Source organism: Abramis brama (genome assembly GCF_963993115.1).
Source record: "Abramis brama genome assembly, chromosome: 5".
NCBI lineage: Eukaryota > Metazoa > Chordata > Actinopteri > Cypriniformes > Leuciscidae > Abramis > Abramis brama.
Window position 1 is genome coordinate 13705397 of NC_139967.1, and position 24122 is coordinate 13729518.

The 24122-nt window shown below is 36.3% G+C and overlaps 3 protein-coding genes across 6 annotated transcripts; 1 reads left to right on the plus strand and 2 right to left on the minus strand.

The window, feature by feature from the left end:
- The first annotated feature begins 381 nt into the window (after positions 1 to 381).
- On the plus strand, positions 382 to 3506 carry tnfsf10l4 (tumor necrosis factor (ligand) superfamily, member 10 like 4). Of its 2 annotated transcripts, none has more exons than XM_084115625.1 (5): positions 382 to 1070; positions 1221 to 1352; positions 1474 to 1519; positions 2600 to 2686; positions 2998 to 3506. In XM_084115625.1, the coding sequence occupies exons 1-5, from the start codon at positions 897 to 899 to the stop codon at positions 3399 to 3401; spliced, it is 843 nt and encodes a 280-aa protein (XP_083971751.1). In that variant the 5' UTR covers positions 382 to 896; the 3' UTR covers positions 3402 to 3506. The 2 variants fall into 2 exon arrangements, with proteins under 2 accessions (XP_083971751.1, XP_083971750.1); XM_084115624.1 differs by having other exon boundaries at positions 570 to 1070; positions 2995 to 3506.
- Positions 3507 to 3654: 148 nt separating this feature from the next.
- Positions 3655 to 6433, minus strand: casp22 (caspase 22, apoptosis-related cysteine peptidase). Of its 2 annotated transcripts, none has more exons than XM_084115623.1 (7): positions 6299 to 6433; positions 5616 to 5936; positions 5362 to 5378; positions 5116 to 5224; positions 4390 to 4879; positions 4130 to 4286; positions 3655 to 3940 (listed from the first exon to the last, which is right to left on the minus strand). In XM_084115623.1, exons 1-7 carry the CDS (start codon positions 6303 to 6305, stop codon positions 3923 to 3925), a joined length of 1119 nt encoding a protein of 372 aa, XP_083971749.1. In that variant the 5' UTR covers positions 6306 to 6433; the 3' UTR covers positions 3655 to 3922. The 2 variants fall into 2 exon arrangements, with proteins under 2 accessions (XP_083971749.1, XP_083971748.1); XM_084115622.1 differs by having other exon boundaries at positions 3655 to 3945.
- A 7759-nt stretch (positions 6434 to 14192) lies between these two features.
- nono (non-POU domain containing, octamer-binding) lies at positions 14193 to 23614 on the minus strand. 2 transcript variants are annotated; one of them, XM_084113737.1, is made up of 10 exons: positions 23498 to 23614; positions 22608 to 22755; positions 22309 to 22502; positions 21082 to 21383; positions 20897 to 20992; positions 20233 to 20429; positions 16329 to 16513; positions 15172 to 15202; positions 14851 to 14930; positions 14193 to 14755 (listed from the first exon to the last, which is right to left on the minus strand). In XM_084113737.1, the coding sequence occupies exons 2-10, from the start codon at positions 22753 to 22755 to the stop codon at positions 14666 to 14668; spliced, it is 1323 nt and encodes a 440-aa protein (XP_083969863.1). In that variant the 5' UTR covers positions 23498 to 23614; the 3' UTR covers positions 14193 to 14665. The 2 variants fall into 2 exon arrangements, with proteins under 2 accessions (XP_083969863.1, XP_083969862.1); XM_084113736.1 differs by having other exon boundaries at positions 14193 to 14758.
- Positions 23615 to 24122: the final 508 nt, after the last annotated feature.

Consider the following 24122-nt stretch of genomic DNA (forward strand, 5'->3'; position numbering starts at 1 on the left):
TAACGTAGGCTATAACTGCAGGATTATAGAATAGAACATAACATAATTAATCTGCCATTAAACACCCAAAATATGAAAGCTCTCATAGTAATTACAGTCCAGTAATTACAGTTCTTTTATTTATTTTTTATTGGTAATATTTTGGACTTTTATTGTTTTTGTTTACTCATGTGAGTCAGTGAATTGAAGTCCACTTCAAACGCATAGTCGCAGGCATATCCCCAGCTAAAAGGGGTTCTGAGAACGTTCTGGGAAGGTTTTCTCACAGTCAACAAACATTCAGTAACGTTGATAGAACGTTAGGCCATAATGTTCTCATAATGTTAGCACAAAATACATTCATGGAACGTTTTTTTCCTGATACGTTTTATGTGGGCGGTCGTGTAATGTTTTTTAAATGTTTCAATAGAACCTTCAAAAGTAACGTTCCAGTAATGTTAGCATTAATGCTCCCTTAACGTTCGCATAACAAAAAAAAAAAGAAAAAGAAACGTTTTTTTTTTTTTTTTTAAAGAAACGTTTTCAGAAACTTTCAGAAATAAGGTTTTCATATTAGAACATATTTGTTAGCTGGACTTGTAGGCCTATAGCGGGGAAAGATTTAGCAGCACTCTTCTCCCCTATATAAAATAAAGAAAAATAACACAAACAACAGTAGCCTATCGCAAATTCACCTCAGTTGAATCCTCGTTCAATCAGGCTGATAGAAAGCGGGGCGGCGCTGTGACCGCGGGACTTTCCAGCAGGGAAAACAATTTTTTTTATATAGTAGGGAAAACAAACTAACATGCGGAAGAGCGCTGAACAGCTTCAAGACCTTTGACTCCCTCAGGAAACGACAGGAAAGGAACTTTCTCTTTCTGTCATGCGAATATTCTGTAAAACGCTGTCGGAACATGACATCAAACCTACCAACCAGTCCCAATTATTGCCAGCTCGACGAAAACACATCTGAAAACAAAAATGCAAAAGGGCAGTTCATATTTTTCTTGATTTTGACTTTAATATTAAGCACCGAGACGTTTATCACAGCTTTTCTTCTTTATGACTTCTGCGAGGATATTCACAGAGTGAGTTAAATCGTTTTTCGTTAAATTATGATTTATAAACATGTTGTAGGCCTAATATATATATATATATATATATATATATATATATATATATATATATATATATATATAAAATTTGTTTAGTACGTTTTGTTTGTTTGACTTTAAAAGACTCGTGAAACAGGCAGAGATGGAGGGTATCCAATCCACTGTCTTTCCACAGATGTCACCCAACCAGCAGATCAAGCAGGAATCGCAAGTTGTGACTTGTTCAATCAAGAACTGACACAAACTGCTCGGCAGGTATTTAAAACGGCTTCAAAACATGAATACATTTTTGAAATTGAGTAGGATACATGTAAGATTATTACATTATGCATGTTATGATGTTCTATACTAAGAGTCTAAATTTCTTTTTGAACAGAGGCTGTTGCTAGACATACAAAATTATGTACTGGGAACATTTGGAGGTAAAACAAATTTATTGATTTATTTAAATTATTGTTTGCTATTATTGCTTATACAACACCTGTTGTTGCACAGATGTATATTTACACCAGCCTGCGACCTTGGGGTGTATTTTCACTCATGTCTGAGTGCGCATCCTCAAATCACTCTCCTTTCTCCCAACCAGCCCTAGCCAAAGAAATAATCAAGTGCGTAGGAAATATAAAGACAAAATAAAACAAAAAATAAGACATTGATTTAAAATGTATTTCAGTAAATGCACAGATGTGTTTTGAGTCTAGATTTGATTGTGGAGCACTTCTGATCGAAGCTGGTTCCTGCTAGGGGTGGCATAAAGCTAAATGTAGACTCGCCTTGCTTTGAGTAAACCCTTATCTCTAACTGACTTGATCCTATGTGAGTTATCTGTTAGGTTTATATTCAATGATCTGCAATGTACTGAGGTTCTATAGGCCATTGAGTGATTCATAAACAAGTAATAGTACTTTAAAGTCAATTCTAAATGTAACTGGAAGCCAGTGTAAAGACTTGAGGATTGGTGTGATATGATCAGTTTTTCTGGTTCTGCGCAGAATCCTGGCGGCAGCGTTCCTTTTGGTCTTTTTGGGAAGGCCGGTAAGGAGTCCATTACAATAGTCCACCCTGCTGGTGATGAAAGCATGAACAAGTTTCTTGACTGGAAACTTAAATATTTACTTCTTGCAATATTTTTGAGATGACAGCTGATTTAGTTATCGCTTTGACATGACTACTGAAGCTAAGGTCCAACTCCAAAATCACACCAAGATTCCTGACTTGATTTTTTTGTTTTCACTGTATGCATTCGCCTTGAGAATTTTATCTTTGTTTCCAAATGCAATGACTTCAGTTTGTCTTTGTTTGACTAAAGAGGCATTTACCACTTCTAGGAGATCTGATTCTAAATAGTTAAACAGTTTTGAAAAAAGATGTGAGGAGTGTGTCAAGGGCGCAGGTTGATGTTTTGAGATGCTGTATAGTGTTTTCCCAGATTTTACCATTAATTGCCTCAAAATCAGATATAGTGACTAATTTAATTGAAAGTATGTTCTTGCGTTTTACAGAACATAACATCACTGAGATTTTCAAACCAGCTGTGCATGTCGGGGCAAAACAAGAGCTTAAACAATACCAAAGGCTTCAGAAAAATGGTAGGATCTTCCCAAGAGTAACAATCCACTGTTTACACTTTACAAGATTGTATAACACTGTGATCAGCTGACTTAACTTCAACTAAAGTCAACTAAAATGAAGTAAATTAACTTCATGCATAATTAAAAAAAATTAAGTTATGTGGAATTGTCAAGTTTACATAACTTAATTGTTTCTATAATCATGAAGTTTATTTACTTCATAATTTTAGGGCAGCGGGATTCCTCACTTTTTTTAAGTTTAGTCAACTGATCACTTTTTACAACAAATTTAATGTGGTTAAGTTTAATCTTCTCTTTACTTTCAGCAGACAAAACTCCTGCACTGGATCGTATCCAGTGGGACAACATGAACGGCCAATTCAGTCAGGAAGGGTTAATGAGCTTGAGCCCCGAAGGAGAAATAGTGGTGCCACACGACGGAATTTACTTCGTTTTCTCTCAGGTTTATTTCGAAACACAATTAGGAAAGAGTATGCACTTTACGCAATACTTATACAAGAAGACAGCATCTTATCCACGACCAGTGATGCTCGCAAAAGCCGTAGTGACAACCTGTGTGAGCGTAAGGTCTGGTGTACAGCTTTATTCCAACCACCAGGGGGCGCTGTTCCGCTTAGAAAAAGGCGACAGGCTCTCTCTGTATGTGCTGAACATAAGCGATGTGCGCTTCCCTCAGGAAGCCACTTACTTTGGGGCATTCATGATTAACTAAGCGAAACAGCAGCATTTTGATTCACTTTATTACTTATGTTATCCATTCCAACGAAAAATGTATGTATATAGAGATGATGCATAACAGTTTATTTTGTCCACATCAATGTTAAATAAAGGTGTTTAAAAAAGTAATAATTGAATTTTAATAGATTGTTTATTGTAAATAAAAGACCATTATGTGAATATAGTCTTCAGTCCTGTTGATATGTGTAGGTGCTTTTGTCTACTGCCAAAAAAGTTCAAGAGCAGCATGAGTATTAGATGTAATTTATTAAAGAAACATCGGGTATAGGCCTATTATTATTATCTTGACACTTAATAATAAAACTATTCACTTCTTTTTGTTTACATGGTTAAATGTGGTACATGACAAAACATTTTTAAAATCTCATATAACAAATATGGGAAAGCAGAGGTGATTTCTGTAGAAATTCTCTCTGTTCACGTCATTGATTTTCTCTGGAATATCAATGGCAAGATTTCCTTCTTCTGCAGCTGAAATATGAAGGTTTCTTCTATTTAGAACCAGCTAGCAGCCTGGACTGGGGAATGAAGAAAAATATCACACCACAACAATGTACAGAAACCTCTAGGCTGTTACTTTGAACACATGGAATTCTAGTTTAAGAAGATGAAGCAACGGAACAATATTCAGTTTTGAATTTACACAGCATAACACACTGCACAGAACTGTAATCGATGTCTGTTACGGGATTAAGTTCTGACCTTTGGAGCTCTGAAAACAAGAAGCTTTCTCAGAGTGAAAATGGGCTGAGGGGTCATCTTTGCGTCTATTTCATCGTTGTCTTTAGTTTTAATCAAGCCCTCTTTACGGCTCACTTCATCATTGACTTTAGTGAGGATCCTCAAGATGTCCTGGCCTCTAAAAATGAAGGAAGAAACAATTTAACATAAACCCAGACAACAGGCTTAAAATAATCCTTACAGTATTACTGCATGCAAAAAAAGGGTAGTGGATAGCTCACCGTTTACTTCCCTCTTCTAAATGCTTGCAAAGGGACTGTATAAACCATGATCCACTGCATGGATCACGAATCGACACACATCCCTGCAGCGTGGACGAGGCAATCAGAAAATCAGAATCTTTGGGAATGCTGTATGATACCTTGCCAGAATTCTGGATTCGACTGGAACCAGAGCCATCTGCAACCAGCACTTTACTCTGCATCTCATGCCCTTTACATGCTTGTATAAAGAAGACTTTAGGTTTGCCAATAAGACCGGGGCAGTTGTCTCCATCAAATGGGGAGGTGATGTCATTCAGGGGACATATTTGCTGATCACATCCCTCAACGCCAGTCTCATTTCCATGACTCAACACGCAACAGACAAAGCAGTCTGCATGAAGGCGTTCCTTACTGTAAACGATCATGAGCTCTTTTATCTCAGATGCTGTCTGATCTTTCTTGATTTCAACCAGAAAGCCCAAATTTTCAAACAAGCCTTTCAGAGAATCTGAGAAATACATAAAAGAAAGACAAGTATATGGTAAAGGTAATACAATACATGACCATACATTGAACCAGATCAATTACAACAACAAATGAAAGAAAGAAAATGAAGAGGACAAAAAAACACGACCAATAAGCATCTCCTAGTGCATAAGCCTCTTCTAAAAAGGAGGCCTATATGTGAATAAGTGTGTTTTGTGGTTCATAAACATCAAACATGAAAAATAATTTACTGCCTACCAGCATCTTTTTGGGATCCATTTCGTTTCATTTCTGGGTTTTTAAAGTTCTCGTTATTAATAATTAGGCAAAGTCCACGTGGATTACTGTCCATTTTGTACTCATCAGTCTAGAACAAAAGAGGTGTTACAGAACACATCCAACATTCAAGAATAAAATCTGTCTGAAAATGTTATAATTTGTGAAAAAATTGAAATCAAGGGAAAATGTATAATTTGAAAATGCTGCATTGCTCCACTTCATTACCGTAGTTTTTGGTTTATCTAGGGAAAAAAAAAAGATATGTCAGTATCTTAAAGTGAAATATTTTTCAATATATTTCCATATGCTTCCACAGGTATAATCATTGTAGGCTACAAAGTTTGACCGTAAAACATATTTTAAGAAAAACAAATTATGAAAAAGTCATTAAAATTGTAAAATTGGACAGAGAAAAGATACATGACAACATTTGTAAATGAAGGCTAGATATAATTTTTGAATTATTCATGAAACCGTACCTGCAGTTACAGGTATGTAACTAGAGGTCGCTCCTGTTTCCTGAATTGCTGAATGGCTGTCTATGTTTAAGTCCTTGTAAAAATGCTCGTCTATTTTCTCCAAGCTTTTGAGCAGAATTTCACTTGCTTTCCGACCCTTTTTCCTCACATAGTCAATCAGATCACGAGCTTGATCAGTTCTCGTTTTGGTCTTATGCGATATATCTTCAATCTCCTCAGTGCTTAGCACTTTCTCTGCCCGAAGATCATCCAACAAACTTTTGATAACAGGCTCGGTCAAACCATCCCTCAGTTTAATCCGACACTTGTCTAAGTCTTTTTCTAAAGGAAAGCACATTGTTAAGTAAAATGTTTATGTAGGCTGTATTCAATTCAATTATAGACTAATTGTTGTCGCATAATGTAGGCTACAATGTATTATATGTTTTGTCAAATTTCTGAATGCCATAGCATGCATACAATTATTTTCAGTTGCTATGAATAGTAGTCTGCTAAATGCCTTAAATCTGAACATAAATTGGAAACAGTGGTTTCAAGTTTTCTTTAATTAACAACCATTCGTTGTCTTTTTACTTTCACTTTACATTTCAGTTTTGTGCAGCAATTTCTTTAAAATGAATTACACGCCTATAAACAATAAATTAAGTTTTCAAACACACATACATTATTCATATTAATCTTACCTGCCATTTAGTCGTATAAAAATATGTCGTATTAATAGCCTACTGTTTTATGGATAGCTTTTGTTAAGGAGTAGCGGCAGGAAGTCGTGAAAACTTGCAAATGCCGCGGCTGTTGCTAAAGGCAAAAAGCCTTCTACATGTGGGTGTAGAGGCGGATGAAGAGGCGGATGGAACTATTCGAGAAGGATTCCTATAGGCTACAAATGAGTCATTCCACGAAACCGGTACGATTTGGACAAACCCATTTTTGGATTTTTTACTTTCATGTAGGCTATTACTTTTCTGAACAACCCACAACATTAATTACATGTTTAACTTCCAGAAAATCATATTTTCCCACCTCAGGCATCAAATCCCTATTATTATTGGTAATTATTTTAAGATATGGGCACTATTAATCTTCAACCCCGTTATGGACACTATGGGAGCTCTCTGAATATGATTATAAAATATATTTGTAATGAAATCAACATTTTCCTATTAATCATATGTCCCTCACACTAATTCAGTAATTGTAAATGTAAAATTTACATATAATTTTACACTTATGCTATACTAAAGCCTGAAATGGGCACTTTTTGTGACAGCAACCTCATCATTTTTGATCAAAGATGTGGCTTAACTTCAGAATTTTAACTAAAATCAGTATTCTTATGATTGCTCTGAACATTTCTGACTAAGTTCAACAAACATTAAATTACTTATTCATAAACTTAAAAAAATGAATAAAAATGTAGGTGTAACGCCAGTGACGGGGTTGAGACTAAGGTTAACAGGGTTGAAAATGGTAACGGGGTTGAAGAGACAAATACAGCTAAACATATACATAGTTGTTTTTTTCTCAAATTCACTGAAAGATTTTCTATGAGCACTGTATTTCATTATGTAACCAAGAAAAACAACTTATATAAATTGCAATTGCAACTCAGTTTTATTAACCTGACTGCAGGAAAAACAACAATAACTTTAAATACATTAGAACATTATAAACTGACTAAATAGGTCATCAAAATAAAACATCTTACTTGTGTGCTTTTTTGATGTGTTTGTGTGTCTGTGCGAACATGTTTTTGTGTGTTTTTTTGCATGTGCGCGCGCTTCGTGGCAAAAAAGTAACGGGGTTGAGTGTGACGGGGTTGTGATTTTTTGCTTGAAAATGGCCACTGCTCTACATGTAGTGAATAACAGGAGAGCACATGGCATTCATTGTATTAAGAAATCATGTATATTTTTGAAATAACAAAGATAATTTTCACAAGTAATAGAATTCTATCTTTATTTGATGTAACGGGGTTGAGTCGTTGAGCTTGACGACCACAATATCAGATTCTAAATAAGTTATAGTTATAAAAGAAGGTGGTAACTTGCCTGTGTCTACACACAGTGTTGTCCAGAAGACTTCTATGATGTTAATTCATGTTATTGATGTCACATATAAGGATCTGTTCATTAGTTTTATGAGGGAGAATGGTTTGTGTAACGGGGTTGAGGGATTACTGAGGGACGGAACTAAATAATGTGATTTTAATGAATAATCATGAATTTACTTAGAAAAAAAACATTACCAGCAAAAAAGCACAGATAGATATTCATGGGAATGGCAAAATGTATGGACTTTTTTCTAATTATATTATTCATATTCCAAGTACACTTTCAAAGAAGGCCATGAGGGACATAACAAAATAGGTGGTGTCAACTGAAAAACAAGATAATTTCTAATATAAAGATAATATGTATGTCATTATTTTTAAACTTTATTAAAGGAGACATTTCAATTGATACAAAAAGCTTTAAAGAATAGATTTTGTTGACCCAATAGGTAAAATACACTTAAAAACGTCAGAGGGACTCAAATCGTACCGGTTTCGTGGAATGACTCAAATATAGGCCTAAGCATGTTATCATTAGATAACTGTAATGTGTGTGTGTGTTTATTTTTTTTACTATAGTTAACCTATTTCACAGGTTAATGCGCATTACCATAATGTGCATTACCAGGGACTTTAATTATAATAATGATAATAATAATAATATGTTTAATTTATATAGCGCCTTCCCCAAGCTCAAGGACGCTTCACAATAGTAAAGAACAAAACAGTCAGTTTCTACATAATAATGGACAGTAGACACTTGCCCAGTCCATGAGCGATTGCAGTTGCATATCGCATTCCAATCGAATACAAACAGACACTATAACAGAAAACAAAGTAATAAGCTTAAGCATCATGTCATGCGCGAGATGCTGCAAAAGACACGAGAGACGAGCGCAACAGACCAAGTCCGTCTAACGCGTAAAAGTAATGGAAAAATAGCTGGGTGAAATGGAAAAACACATTCTGTGTGAACGGCCTCTTAATATCTTACTTACATGGCATAGCCTACACTTTGTTTGTTAATGAGAGGTCGCCATCACCATTTTTTAAAGAATATATATATATTTTTTTTTTAATTAGCAAGCCCTAAAATATCTTGGAGAGAAACTGCAATCAAATAGGCGTATTTGTTAAATTTGGTATTAAAGTATTGAAAATCATTTTATTAAGTTATTAGAGTAAAATGTTTGTAAAAATCCTTATCCAGTATATCACAAATGACTAGAAAAGTCATGTAAATGTACTGGTTAAAAAGAGTGGGATCTGTGTAGAACATTTAGCTCTTAAAACTAAACTCTTTAAAGCATTAAAACTCTGGAATTTTGAATCTTTTTTATTTTTTATTATAATTATATTAACTTTTAATTAATTGACAAATAACTTACAAATAACTAACTGTAAATTAAAATAAATTGAAAACAAAATTTTACAGCATTACAGCAGAGTGGAAACCTATTAGCCTATAAGGGGTATTTGAATATTTTTGTGGACAAGTGGGTCAAAAGAGTTGTAAGAGCCAAGTAAATATGTCACCCCGCCCCCACACTCTTGGGCCCTGTCCCATATGGCACTCTACTCGCGATCTTCCTGCGAGTCCGCACTTTTGTGACGTAGGCCTAATGCCGCTTTGACTTTAGGAAGAAGTTTGCTGCGTTAAAGGCAAAAGTGTGCATTGAGGGAGCACCCTTCTGAAATTTAAAATGACAAATGGGACACCCTCGTGGGCTTAACAGACACACGCATGCGGCAGCCATTGTCAGTCCACAAGACCGAAAGTGCATAGGCTATGAAGTGTGCCATTTGGGACGGGGCCTTGGTGTAGGTCAAAACACAACACACTGTGATGTCTTCACAATTTGAGATAAAAATGAGTCGAAATGTGATGTTTTCCAATCAAATTTTGATTGAACAACCAATGTTTCATTACAATCAAAATATAAACATGTCAGTAAGAGATTCTTTCATGTCAATAAGAGATTCTTTCATTTGATCTTTTTAATGAAAGGGATAGTTCACACAAAAATGAAAATTCTGTTATTAATTACTCACCCATGTTGTTCCAAACCTGTAAGACTTTCGTTCAACAACCAATTCGTTTTTTAAAATGTTGTGAGACCAGGGCCCGTGTATAAAACTTCTAAAGAATAGTCTTAAGCTTTGACTTAAGTGTCAAAAAATTCTCAGTAAAAAGTAGGCCTTCTCTAAGAGTAGGAGACTTTTATAAAGAAGCTAAAAGCAACTTTCAGTAAAGTCTAGGACTGATTCTTATGTGCTGACTGAAGTGAGACTTAAGTGCTGCAAACTAAGGACTACAATGATATCAACCCAAAATGGCCGCCCTCAACCACTGAATAAGCCAATAGTGAGCCTGCAAGGGTGAGGTCACTGCAGCATGACACCAATCATTTAATGTATTATAATAAAACCATTTAATTAAGACACTGAAACTTTAATATTTCTTTTTTTTTTTTTTTTTTTTTGCATTGTGCAAAATTATCACAAATTAGTATTGATGCTGTGGAATCCCCTGTGGAAAATCGAGGCAAAGGAAAATGGTCAGATTCACCCTTTATTCAAATTTGTAAGCATATTGTGTAGTTGTGCCTAGAGTCAGTTGTTTATTTGTGATAACACAAACAATCCAAATTGTACAGACATAATTTTTAGCCAGGCTGTCATACAAAGAAATTATGAACACATGAAAAAACATGATGAAGATGACAATGAAATATTAATAAATGACTTTGTTGCAGACAGTGTATGTTTTTTTTTCTCCTGTGAGCTTTTTACTTTTCCTAAAACCTGTAGCTGTAGTTTGCCATTTTTTGTCACTTAATATTCAACAATATTATTGATCTGCCTGCATTGACACTATTATTTGAGAACTAAACTGAGCTGGACGATGACATCACTGTTTTCTCCAGAGTGGCTGTGAAAAAATATATCCTCCTGGGACCCAGAAAAATTTGAATTTAGTTTTTTTCCATGTCATCACACTGTTTAGAGCACAATAAACAAATGGTAAAAAAACATTTTTGAAAAATAATATTTTATTCATACGTTATGCTATGTCCTCTGTAGTGGACGCCAGGACTAAGCTGTTTAAAAAATAAAATGACATGAAATTATATGTATAGGCAAAAACAATGGGATTTTTTTTCAATCACCAATAAATTTGGGGGTTTCAGGATTTTTTCAACCAAAATTTGTATAAAGATTATTCTCAACTATGTTATGAAAGAAATAACGGAATGAATTGATACACCATTTTACTTTATGCAATATGTGGGTAAAATGTCCATAAATTAATATTCCCATTCAATGCAATGTATCTATACACTGTATCTAATTTGCACCTTAATGTGTTCTTGGAGCAACATTTAATGAAAAATGAAGTGTAATAATTGGAGGAATAATTGGCAACATTTTAATAATAATATCTAATATTTCATAGGAATATTGATGTATAATTTATTTCCATATTCACTTGTTGTGTCTCACAAAATGCCTGATAAACATGATTTAAGTCCTGGTGTCCTCTACAGTGGACATGTATAAAATCAATGCCCTGTTCTGTAATAGAAAATATTTTTTTTATTTGAAACCCCTTAACATTTTCCTGAGATGTTGTTTTATGAAATACAATTTGAAAAGTAGTCCAATTTAAATTATAATTAAAATATATTATCATATTTCCATAAGAATGCTACATTTGATAACTAAATTAATGTCAGACATTTTTAAAGACCAATGAGAAGTTGTTTTCATGGTGAAACCTCCAAACATTTGGTATCTCTGAAAAGTCCTGAATGTGCTCTTTACAGGACACCCATGTTGTGTCATGTGACATGTATGATGTCAGAGAAATTCACTAAAATATAATGTCCACTACAGTGGACAAAAGTCTATTCTTGGGTCCCAGGAGGATATAAATATATAACTAATGTTTTTTACAATGGAAATTAATCAACACTGAACCTACTTAAGTTGGACAATGACACTATTTTCTTCTAGAAAATACTTTGTTGCGTTATTTCCATGTTATCAACGTAAATCTGCTGTGAAACAATCTGTATTGTAAAAAGCTGTAGAAATATAGGTGACTTGAATTGGAATAATTTTGTCAGATTAATATCTTCACTAAGTTTAGTGTTTTGTTCTTACCTCATATTTTAAACTATTTAAAATATATAATGTAAAAATATTTTCCTCATAATTTGATAGTTCAACCAAACTCGTAGGGTCATTAAAAAAAAAAAATAAATAAATAAAAACTTCTGCACATCACTTTTGGCCACTACTGTATGTTTGGTGTTGTCAGTGTCACAATAGTGCTGTTTCAGAGTTATTATTATTAATAATAATTAATAATTTAATTAGCTGTAATTTTCTTCCTAAGGTATGGTTCGGGGAACACGCCTAGAAATGGTATAGCCTACCTTTAGTTAAGTTAAGAGTCTTCGTAGCGCGCTAAGAAACAATGTTATCGGGAAACGCAGCCCAGCTTAATTTAGCAAAACAATAATTTCAGGGACATTTTAATACTTCTGAAACTGCACAGCTTTTCCAGTTTTTCAAATGACATTCTCCTTCCTACAACTACAAACACATTTTCTACCATGTATGCCTATGAAAGACGATTGAACCAATCAGAGTAGCCAGGTATGGGGCAGGGCGACGCGTTCAGCCCCGCCCCTATCTGCAGGCTGCAGCCAGGTCCTTCTGAGCCATTTTTGAATGTTTGTTGTAATTAAATTTCATAAAACTATTTTTTTTACCATCTCAGGACATGAGCAGGTGGAAGAAAGCTTGTGGGATTTACTGTGCTTATGTTGTGCATTGGAACTCTGAATTTAAGCTTTGTGAGCTTCTTATTTGGATCTCACGCGTCAGAAACAACCCTACAACACCTCTAAGTGACAAAATGGTTATTAATGTCACTTAATAAGGATTGAGAATCACTGCTTTAGAAAACATAGGCTATAGTGGCCACACCTGAAGTGATATCCAGCCTAGGAAAAATGGCATCTTCACCATTTATTCAAAATGATTGAAAATGTGTAAAGGTTTTATAAGCATATGCGTAGTTGTGCTTTGAGTCAATTGTTTTATTTGTGATAACACATGTATGCCAAATTGTACGGATATAATTTTTTGCCAGGTTGTTGTAGGCTACAAAGAAATTATGAACACATCCAAAAACGAGAGAACCAACGAAATATTAAAGGGTTATTAATTATCTTAATTTACTCGCCCTCATGTCGTTGCAAACCAATAAGACTTTTGTCCATCTTCGTAACAAAAATAAATATATTTTGAATAAAATCTGAACAATTTGTGTCCCTCCATTGGCAGCTACGAAACTACCACTTTGATGCTTCACAAACTTCATAAAGAGATCATAAAACAAACGTGCTGTCACACACGAACCTCATTTACCACAACTGATGTGTGCCTTAATGAATGTGAATAAAAGCCTAAATTAAGTCTGTTCAGCGTATAAAGGGTTCATGTCTGTTCATGATGCATGGCACAATTTGTGTAGCTGTCAATGTGTAAATGGTTTTTATTTTTTGGTGAACTTATAAACTTTGTAACCTTTAAAAACTTATGTTGCAGTCAATGTATGCCTTTTCCTGTGAACTTCGTTTTTCTAAGCATTTCTTTGTTGCTGCATAAAATAAAACCTGCTGCTGTAGTTTACCCCCCTTTTTTGGTAACCTTCCCTCATATTTAAAAAATTACAATAGTTTCCTCATAGTTTGATAAAACTTGTAGGGTCATTAAAAACACATTCCCAAACCAATCACCTCCAGACATCACTTTTGGCCACTACTGTATAGAGAACAAAGCTGTATCTGGACTAGTTTTACAGTGCTTTTGCATACTTTTCTGTGATAGAAAGCTCCAGTCTTTATAATTGCATAGAAAAAAGACCAGTTAAATCTTTAAAAATTCTCCTTTGTGTTCCACAAATTTTCCAAAAAGTTTGTCATACAGGTTTGGAAAAACAGGAGAGTAAATTTACAATTTTCATTTTGGTGGGAAACAAAACCCTCTAAAATCCAGAACAATATCCAAAAGATTCTAATTTTTAACAACTAGAAATGTTGTGTGATAAAAGAGAAATGCCCTAAAAATTATAAACAAAAAAAATGCTCTTTTTATGAAAGTAACCCATTTGTTTGTGGCATCTAATGAATAGTAAAGATTATTATTTTTATTTTTTTTAAATCAAGCGCTCTTGTGATTTTTTGTAATACTATGCCACTACCCGACAAATACTTTAGTAGCGAGGCCAATGGTAGCCGATCGTTCTATGGAAAGTCCAGTGAAAGTCGTGCGACATTCATAAACTGTATTCAGGGTCCCACACCAACCCGTCCTCTTAATCTTGGTAGTAGCAAATGCAAAATTAGTGTTTTTGGGACATCGGTTTTGAAACTACAATTTCTTCCTTGAAACATCTCTCATGTACAAAGACAAATTAAAATCCAAGAATGCTGCCAGTAACACTGGAATGTATGTAACATGTAGTTGTGAATTTATTTAAAGTTGACTAGAAAGGCAAGCGTTGCAGAGGACAAGACGGACAAAGGCTAATCTCTACTTTAGAAAAGGAATTAATAAAAAAGAAGAAAATAGGGCTATACAAAGCTGAATGTCCACCCTGGAGTTGTTTCCATGCACAGATAAACCCTCGTTCCTAGATGAAGACTCTTCAGTAAGAAATCATAAGCATAAAGGTCTTTTACCCCAGAACTGGGCTCAATCAGTTTCTGGAAACATCCCTTAAGGCTCCTGCCGGGGATGGGAGATCATACAGAGCAACTTAAAACTTATACTTTTACCTGTTTAAAACATTTGCCTACACAAACTCATTTGTGACAGTGAAATGCATACCCAGGCTCTACAAAACCACAATCTGCACTTAAAAATATTTTACAGTGTGTAAAAAAAACAAAACAAAAGGAAAGACATTTGGCTGGTGTTCTCAGAATCTGCGGCGTTTGTTGGGCCCAAAGTCCATAGGTCCAGAACGAGGGAAAGGAAGAGGAAGACCACCTGGATTACCAGCAGACCCCTGCTGAAAGAGAGAGAGAAAGCAGCTTACAACACTGTACTCTTTGCATGCTGCCCTGAAAGTTGTCAGTGAGTGTGTTGAGAGATCTGAAGTACCTCACTGGAAGCCATGCCGGCAGCTCCTGCTGCTGTGGGATTTGCACCCATCGGGCTCCTGTTTATAGCCATTCCCTGACCTTTCAGCCCAAGAGAGAAAGAGAAATGTTAGGCTGACATGGGTAATAAATTAAAAATATTGACAAAAAGTGAGAATCTATCAATAGTTCATATAACAAAAATGAATAAAAGACAAATCATGGAAGGATTAACCACACAATTTCTGTAAGTCTAAAGTAAGGTGAAAGAACAGGATCTTTAAGCCCTTGCTATGACACTCCAAGATGTTTTTTGTATGTGTGCAGAGTGACTATTTCTTACCTCCCATTTGCATCCTCATGTCTGGATCCCTCTGAAACAGCGAACATACAGTTCATGAACTTAAAATGCAGCACACTCGCAAAACGTTTCATTACAACCAAACTATAAACATGTCAATAAGAGATTCTTTCATTTGATCTTTTTATTTAAAGGGACAGTTCACCCAAAAATGAAAATTGTCATCATTTACTCATCCTCATGTTGTTCCAAACCCGTAAGACTTTTGTTCATCTTCAGAATGCAAATTAAGATCTTTTTGATGAAATCGGAGAGATTTCTGTGTCTCCATTGAAAGTCTACGCAACTACCACTTTCAAGCCCCTGTAAGGTAGTAAAGACATCATTAAAGTAATCAATGTGACTCCAGTGATTTAACCTCAATTTTTTGAAGCGAGGCGAGTGCTTTGATTGCACCCAAAAAAAACCAACATAATTTACCACTTTATGTACAAAATATTAATTTCCAATGTGCGTTCACGTCAAATTGCGCGCATTGGAGATGAATATTTTCTAAATAAAGTGGTAAATATTTTCTTTTGCGCAAACAAAGCTCTCGCATTGCTTCATAATATTTATGTTAAATCACTGGAGTAAAATGGATTACTTTAACTCTTTTCTACCTTTCTGGAAAGTGGCAGTTGCGTAGACTGCCAATGGAGGGACAGAAAGCTCTCAGATTTCATTAAAAAGATCTTCATTTGTGTTCCGAAGATGAACGAGTCTTACGGGTTTGAATCGACATGATGGTGAGTTTGTTTGTTTGTTTATAGTTAAACGCCAATGTCAGCTACCCCGGCTATACTCATGACGAGGAAGAGATTAAAAAAAGATTAAATTTTATCTTAGATAATTATAAAACCAGATCTGGTCTTCATCTTCTGGGTAAGTAAATGACAATTTTAATTTTTAGTGAACTAACCCTTTAAAACATTTCAAGGCTACATGCTAATATTTTAATGCATTATTTCCTTAATTAACAATAACACTAATAATGAACTAATTTTAATATTTTTATTTTCAAATATTTAGATAAAAAAAAAACTACTAATATAAAATAGTTACAATAGTTTTTGTTATGGTGCAGAAATTGGTACCGACTACTGAAATATATTGTTACTACTGTGGAGTGCGAAAAACCTCAGGAAATTCAGACTCACTTTCTCAGAGAAGTTTCCTCCCTGCCCCTGCTGCCTCCTCATCAGTTCCTCGGAGTGGGCACGGAGCTCCTCCTCTCTCCTCCGTCGCTCCTCCTCCTGACGCAGCTCCATCTGTTTCCGTTTCTGCACCTCCTGGCTATGAGCCTCCTCCATTCTCCTCAACTCTTCCTGTCTGCGTAAGAGATCTGAAGCAGAAGAGAGAGAGACGTGACTGTGATTGTGATTGCTGACTAGGGATATGTGTATCTACATTCTCAAAAACAGACTGTCTGTAGGTTGCCTGAATAACTATCCATTTACATAGGCTGGTTTTAGGGTCACCTGACCATGCTTGGCTTCAAAAACTGCAAGATGAAGTACAAAGTGTCTCGAGATGTGATTTTTAACTTCAGATTAAAAACAACGCTCATGATGGGACACAAAATCAGGACAAGACCTGGCACAATGGCCAAATACATTTGTCTGAATGGGTATCAGTGCTTAAAAGGCATTGAATTTGAAGACCGCTTTCTACAGTAAAAAAAAAGTTTTAATATGCAAAATTAGGGGATCATGTCACAATAAGCAAGCAAGAATTTTGCAATTACAGAAAGAAAATCTGAGACTTTTATTTGTTCTGTTTGAGTGTCTTATATTTGAGAGGGTTGTCACTCAGAGAAATAAGTAATAAAAAAAAGAGACCAATGCACTATAGGCTAGTGAAGGACTGGCTTTGCTTTGCTAGCGTCGTCGCTAGGGTTGGGTAGCTACAGACAGACCCGGTGCTAATACGGCACTGGTGCCTTAACGACCGTTATCTACCGGACCGAATATCAATGCGGATTTTTGTGCTTCATTTCGGTGCTACTGTTATGCCTGTGCTTCTCTTGGATGCTCTGAAAACGGACGTTAGAATAACAGAAACATCGCTTCGCTGCACGTGACGCTAGTCAGCAGCTAACTTTAGCATACCATTAGCTAGTAGCTGGATTAAACACGGTTAAAATGCTGGCCAAACAGTGTAATGTGTGACTGTATTTCAGTGACTGTATTGCAAATGAATTAATATAATGCGGAACTACTGTTAGATACACGGGTTCTTTAGGGAAACCTAATCTGTAGCTCCGCCTTAGCTCTGAAGCATATCAGAGCCCGTCTACGGAGAGCCTACCCACTCCCTATTAAGTCCTATTGTACCGAATTTTGGTTGTAGTTCCACCAGAGTTCCACTGGGGGCGATCGCCCAGGAGTGCAGAATGAATGGGAGTCTATGGGGCTAGACGGCTAAATGTGTCTCTTTCACCCGATTGCCGTTGAGAAATCTCAGATCTGATTGTAGGTTTTGCAAGTTCAACATGGGTTAAAGGTCGAAAGTTGAATGAACGAGTACTTATGTCCTTTCGATTTCTTACAGGTTGAGTTGTTGTTGCCCATAACACGCTAGCATTCTGCTAATGAACGCTGATTGGTCAGTGAAGGACTGATTATGACCAGAGATACCGCTTGATGGCATCGTGGCATCCGAAGTGGGACCAGAAACAAACAAAACAAACACTCTTCTAGCACGTGTATTTACCTGTGTCAGCTGTGTTGTCGATGCCTCGAGAGAAAAGAAAGTGCAGAGCGCAAAAGCACCATAGTGACTGAAGGATTGCCGTAAAGCAGTATCTCTGATCGTACGATGTGCATGACGTCATTGACACTTTAAAAGACTTTAAAGCAAATAAGTGACTCTAAAAAATCTAACACCCAGCAATGTGTAATTTCTTTGCATCTCCTTTCGAATATCGGGCATTACTACTGCCCGATATTCCACCTATATCTGGTGTGTGGTGAGCGCACTGGCGCCGTTGTACTGTGGCTGCCGTCGCATCATCCAAGTGGATGCTGCACACTGGTGGTGGATGAGGTCCCCTGTTATGATTGTAAAGCGCTTTGGGTGTACAGTAGTACATATGAAAGCGCTATATAAATGCCCGATTCCGATTCCGAATACAACATTCAAATTACTAGACAAAAAATTATATCCTGAGAAAAGTGGATTTTGATGGGTATTTCGCCATAGACCTCCATTCATTCTGCACTCGTCCTGTGAGCGCCCTCATATGGAATCAGAGTGGAACTGCAACCAGTTCAGAAGCCGGAAGTTTACTGCAAGTGAAACTTCTCGCCTTATTAGACATTCTCTGAGCATATCCAAATATACCACAGGGAAAAGGGCTTCTATTTGTGACGTGCTGCCTTTGCGTTTGAACATTGCACATTTTAAACAGGACACGCATTAGCTGAATAAATGTTAGCCAATACAAACATATTTATAGAAAACAGTTGACAATGAATAGACAGGAGTCTAATAATAGCATAACGAATCACTTATTCTAGACGAATCAGACATATAATGAGGGCCGTGTTAACAGTAAAACGTCCGTCATCAACGAATTTTAAAAACACGGATGGATAATACAAAATGCTTTCTGACAGAAAAAAAAACAAGCAAGAACAAATTTTAAACGTAGCCCATCAATTTTCATTTTACAGTTATCTTCTTTCTCTGTGCGCGCGTCCGTGTTTGTGAGAGAGCTCGCGCAGCTGATACAACGGTAGGCTACTTTTTAACCCAAGTAACTAATGCACTAGTTTTCATACAAAATAAATATGTAACATAATTAGGTACTTTAGTTATTATTAACACAATAACACATGGAGGCTACGTTTCTCAACACTGAGAATGAATAAATAAATGCCTGTTTCTCCAGACTCGCGCTTATCGGTAATCCACAAATCACATCACTTTCATAATCACTAAGCCATAGCGATTTCAAATTTATTAAGATTTATTGTTCAGCATTACTTGAGCATTTTATTATTTGCATGGCTGAATGATGTCTTCCTCTTATCTGAGTGACCATGAATAACGGAGTATTTTAAGATGATCCATGTGATCATCGAATCCATAGGATTAAGTTAACTCAATACAATATTTCAACTTTCCACATCGAGCACAGGCCGTTTACCTTCAGGAGTCAGAAGTACCGTGACTACTGTACTGTCCTCGCTTATGAAATCAGTCAGACGGCGGCTGCTGGAGTGTAAGGGGGATCACGCGGGATTCTTTATTGGTGTCGATTTTCAGTCTCTTTTTAATGATAGGCCTTACGCATTGTCAATCATCCCCGCTTGCTATTTGGGGAATGAACCCAGCGCTATGATTGGTCGAACTCTTCTTGTTTTGCTGTTGCTTGATTTGAGGACTGCACGTGCAGAGGCGTCACCAGGTTTTTGCGTAGTTTAGAATAACAAATCGTACCATCGTACTTTGAAGTCAAAATGCGTATCCACTACGCAAAATACGTACAGGTTGGCAGGTCTGTTAGTGTAGTACAAAAAGAAAAGCAGTCCAATGTCTTTGAAAGTCACAATGTATGGGCAGCATAAAGTACAATCAATTAAAGCATGCACGCAAATAAAAAAAAGTGATGCAGTGGGGGGAAAAAGTTTTGAAAGCAATTATTTTTAGTCAAGCTCTAAGACGGTTCACCAAACTGGGGTTGGCAAACCTGTGAGGATTCGTGAGGGAAACGCAGGATGTTTTTCAGATGATGAAAACCTAATAATAAATCAAATCATAAAAATAAAATAAACGAAAAAGAAAAAAAACGAAAAAAAAAAACTTTCATATTTTATTTGATTACTTGCATGTCATGTGACCATTAAACCAACACCAGAGAACCATGAACATGCAAATGTGTTGTTCATTTTATTGAAACATTAAATTTCACAGGGTAATTCAAGCAAATATTTTTAGGTCAAATGGTTTTGGCTGACAAAAAGTTTGGGAATACCTGTTCTGAAAGATGATTGAAGACGAAGAACTTTTTTTTAAAGGTTTACTACCTCCAAAAGATGTTAATCTGCGTGTGCTCACCTTGTCTCATCAGCATGACTTGGTGCTCATGACGTGCTGCTTCCATTTCGGTCTCCAGCTTCTCTTGGGCCTCTTTGATGTTTCGATCAACCTGGTCGAACTGCTGCTTTTCCATTTCCATTAAGGCCTTCCAGCGCATCGCATACTCGTACTCAAACGAACCTGGCTGGGCGAACCGGGGCGGCTGCTCACGCTCTCTAATGGACATATAAAAAAAGACATGTTAGTTTATTTTTTAAAACTGTGTAATAAGCTGGATAATGCACAGTCCACTGGTCATCACCACAAGAAAATAACAGGATGAGACCCTTTCGCTTTGTTCTCCTGATGAACACTTTTTTATTAGAATGTAAAATTATAAAGACATAAATCCCCACACCCTTTTGAACACTTACCTTCCATTTACATACTTACATGATACAGATTAAAACATTTTTTTTTGAATAATTAAAGGTAGTACTCACAATTTTTGAGAACATCTAGAAAAATAAAATATTCCATTACTTTGTAAATTTCCATAACTTTTTCCATGCCTGAAATACGTTATTCTAAATATTTCCAAGTCTTCCATGCTCAGAGGAAACATGGATAATGATGCAGTGAACAGTCTGGTGATGCATTAACATTTACAAATCAGTGCATATGAGACAACGAACAAACTCACTTGTGAAATATTGGGTTTTTATTAATAAGTCTCTCAGGAAGCCCCTCATCCTCATCAAGCTGATCCATCGGCTCAACGGTAACAGGCCGGGGGAATCTGAGATTGGGAAAGAAAGTCAAACTAAGTAAACCAACTACCATTAACGCAGAGTATTAATGATGAGAGCAGCAGAAACACAGACTCACGCAGTGAGAAGAAAGGCTCCATCTCCGCAACGGTCCAGAGCTTTTCTAGCGGACGGTTTGTTGGCAAACTCCACAATGCCCTTCCCAGTTGGCCTGCCACGGTCATCGACAATGACAATGGCCCGTTCGATTGGACCGAACATGGAGAAGGCCTCCTCCAGGAGCTCATTGGACACAAACTGAGGCAGGTTCTTAACCGTCAGTGCAGCGCCATGGGTGGCAAAACGCACACGGATCTGGCGACCACGGAAGACGGTGTCGTCCAGTTCTGCTTTTGCTATGTCCGCAAGCGTCTTCGTTTCCTAATGAGGAGAAAGCAGCAAGTCAGGGTTAATGTTGCATTGGTTATTTGCTGTCTGAGAACTGAAACGTCATTGAAAACTGGAAAATGTATGATCTTATCATATAATAGAAATATGATCTTAAGCCAATTTATTAGCTAAACAAAACATCAAACATGGTTAATTGACTGACAATACAAAATGCAGTTTTAGTTATGAATACATTTTGTCAGGTCAAGCTTATTGAAAGTAAAAACAACAATCACTCTCTAGGGGTCGGTGATACGACCAAAATCCTATTTCACAATCAGAAGTTTTCACAATAAAAATATAGTTTAAAAAAAAATTAAATTAAAAATAAGAACCAAGATGCAAAAATACAAACAACAGGACAAATTCAATAGAACAAAGACAAATCAATCAAACTTTCAGGTACAGTAGGTTTATTTATATAATCAAAAGTAAGAATAAAACCTGCATAGTATGTATAAGGTTAATATAATTTGTTTTCTGAAGTTACAAATAATATTCAGTCAAGAGCAGTGAGCAATTTTCTTTGTCTTTTGTTGTTTGATTAACAATGACACAAACGGCAGCAGGTTTATTAGCCTGCTGTCACTTTAAGACCTAATGCATAGATATAACATAGATTTTCAGCCAACTGTTTATGTTCTGTTTACATAAATACTCCACACAATGGGCATTTTAACAATAAGCCACGAAAGAGAACTGAATTCTGGATTGCATGCTGAGAGGCAGCTTTCTGCACTTAATAACCACTCTTTATTTTAAAGTGTCAATAACTTTAAGTAGTACTGTGTTACATGGATATATCGTTATAACTGATTTAGCAAAATCTCTAACGACAGACACTTCATGAGTTATATCGTCATACCGCCCAAAGGGCTTTTTTGTCTAGGACTAGGTGATGGCTGGTCAAACTCACCAGCCTGATGAAGCCAAAGCCTCGGTCCTTGTTGATGAAGATCTCAGAAGGTTTGCCATACTTGGAGAAGAGCTTTTCCACATCATCCTCTGTGGTTCCAGTGGGAAGGTTCCCCACGAACAGCCGACTCCTCTGTGTGTAGGTTTTCTCTCCAGGCTTCCTGAAGTTCTGCAGGTCTATAGTGAAAGCAGCATCTGTAGGAGACAAAGTTCAGTCAGCAGCAGCAATCACTTCAATATAAAGCCAAAGATCTGTGCGAATGATGTTTTGTGGCAGTGTCGTGTAAAACTGTTGCTTACTCGGGCTACTCTGCTCTCCAGCATCAGTGTGTTGTCCATTGCTGTCGGCTCCTGAGGGCTTCCTCTGCTGCTCTTGTTGGGGGTTGGGCTGCTGTCGGGGTGGGCCGTGATTCTGCTGCTCTGAACGTGGTCCTCTGTTTCCTTGCATCTTTTAAAGCACAGGAATCATCAATACAAACTTTTAAAGAAGATGATTTCCAAAACCTGAGAATAATACTCATTCAAAAGTGTAAACAAAGCCATGATGGATGTTGTTTGGCTGATGTAAGAGGATTCACTGATATTGCAATATATTTGATCATTCTTTTAGCATCATTCAGTGAAACGCTTAATGGCCAAATCTATGTTGGGCATACAATGTGAACACATAATCAGGAGACAATGAAAAGCAACAAATAGTTAATCTGATTACATTACATCATTTAAAAGAAATCACAACAGAGCTTTTTTTTTTCTATCATTGGTCAAGTTATTTCAATCTATTCATTAATATATATTTAATAGCCAATGTCTTAATCCATAACTGTTCTTTAATAGACATTTTCATTAAGAGTGTGATTTCACACTATTTGCGGGTGCCTTTGTTTTCAATTATTATTTGATTCTTCGCTAATTACTTCTTTGTTCGCTGTTCAATTTTCATCAATTAAGAATGAATTACTTTTAATAATGAGTGTGAATTACTGCATGCATGTATACACTAATTATTGTCTGGTTTCTTTACTAATGAGCGTTTATGGGTTTTCAAAGTGAAGCCTGAGCCGGCCAAACACTCAACGCAACGAATAGCACGGGCTCATCTCCAGCTGATGTGCACAAACACATTCAATCGGGAATAAAAGCATGCATCATATGCATAAAATATAAGAGAAATATAAGTGTCTAAATACCTTCAATAAGTGTTTTTAACCCGCTTCAGTAACACACGCAGCGTTGATCACAAAGAGGAGAAGGGCGGATCGCCGTACACCTCAACGTGCTGACTGCTCTAACAGCTCATTGGCTGGCGCTGGCTTTTCCGGCGTACGCTTTGCCGCTTTCGATTGGTCGGTTTTACGTCAAGAAAATTACGTTTACATGTTACAAATGTTTCATTGGCTGTCGTCGTTTTTGAACAATAGGAAATGACGAGAAGAAAAAACAAGTTAGTGAGCAGCGTGGATTGATAAAAGCTTAAAACAGGATTGAAAGTTGCCTAGCGCCGCCCAGTGTTGAGGAAGCGCAATCAATAAAACAAGGGTCGGTTTCATAAAAATATTTATGAACCAATGTACACATTTTTTATTCACTAAGACGTTAACTGACAGTGCTTCAGTAAAAAAAAAAAAAACATTTAAAAAAAAATAAAATATTTGTTAACCTTCCATTTGCTTTTGTTATATCATCATATACATTTTGTGGTAAAAGATATGATATCCATCCATTACAGCAACTAATATCTAATATATCAATACATTTATAATGAGGATATAAAATTGTACTGCATAACAGAAATTACCCACATAAACCTGGCTA

Excerpts from the sequence above, each read along its gene's own strand:
- tnfsf10l4 (XM_084115624.1), top strand. The coding sequence starts at position 897 with ATGACATCAAACCTACCAACCAGTCCCAATTATTGCCAGCTCGACGAA. Across the intron at positions 1,520-2,599 it reads TGTACTGGGAACATTTGGAG|AACATAACATCACTGAGATT; the intron begins GTAAAACAAATT and ends TGCGTTTTACAG. Across the intron at positions 2,687-2,994 it reads CCAAAGGCTTCAGAAAAATG|CAGACAAAACTCCTGCACTG; the intron begins GTAGGATCTTCC and ends CTTTACTTTCAG.
- casp22 (XM_084115622.1), bottom strand. Across the intron at positions 4,287-4,389 it reads TTAGAAGAGGGAAGTAAACG|AGGCCAGGACATCTTGAGGA; the intron begins GTGAGCTATCCA and ends CTTCATTTTTAG. Across the intron at positions 3,946-4,129 it reads TTGTTTTCAGAGCTCCAAAG|TCCAGGCTGCTAGCTGGTTC; the intron begins GTCAGAACTTAA and ends TTCATTCCCCAG.
- nono (XM_084113736.1), bottom strand. The coding sequence starts at position 22,755 with ATGCAAGGAAACAGAGGACCACGTTCAGAGCAGCAGAATCACGGCCCA. Across the intron at positions 14,931-15,171 it reads CATGAGGATGCAAATGGGAG|GTCAGGGAATGGCTATAAAC; the intron begins GTAAGAAATAGT and ends TTGGGCTGAAAG. Across the intron at positions 14,759-14,850 it reads CCGGCATGGCTTCCAGTGAG|CAGGGGTCTGCTGGTAATCC; the intron begins GTACTTCAGATC and ends TCTCTCTTTCAG.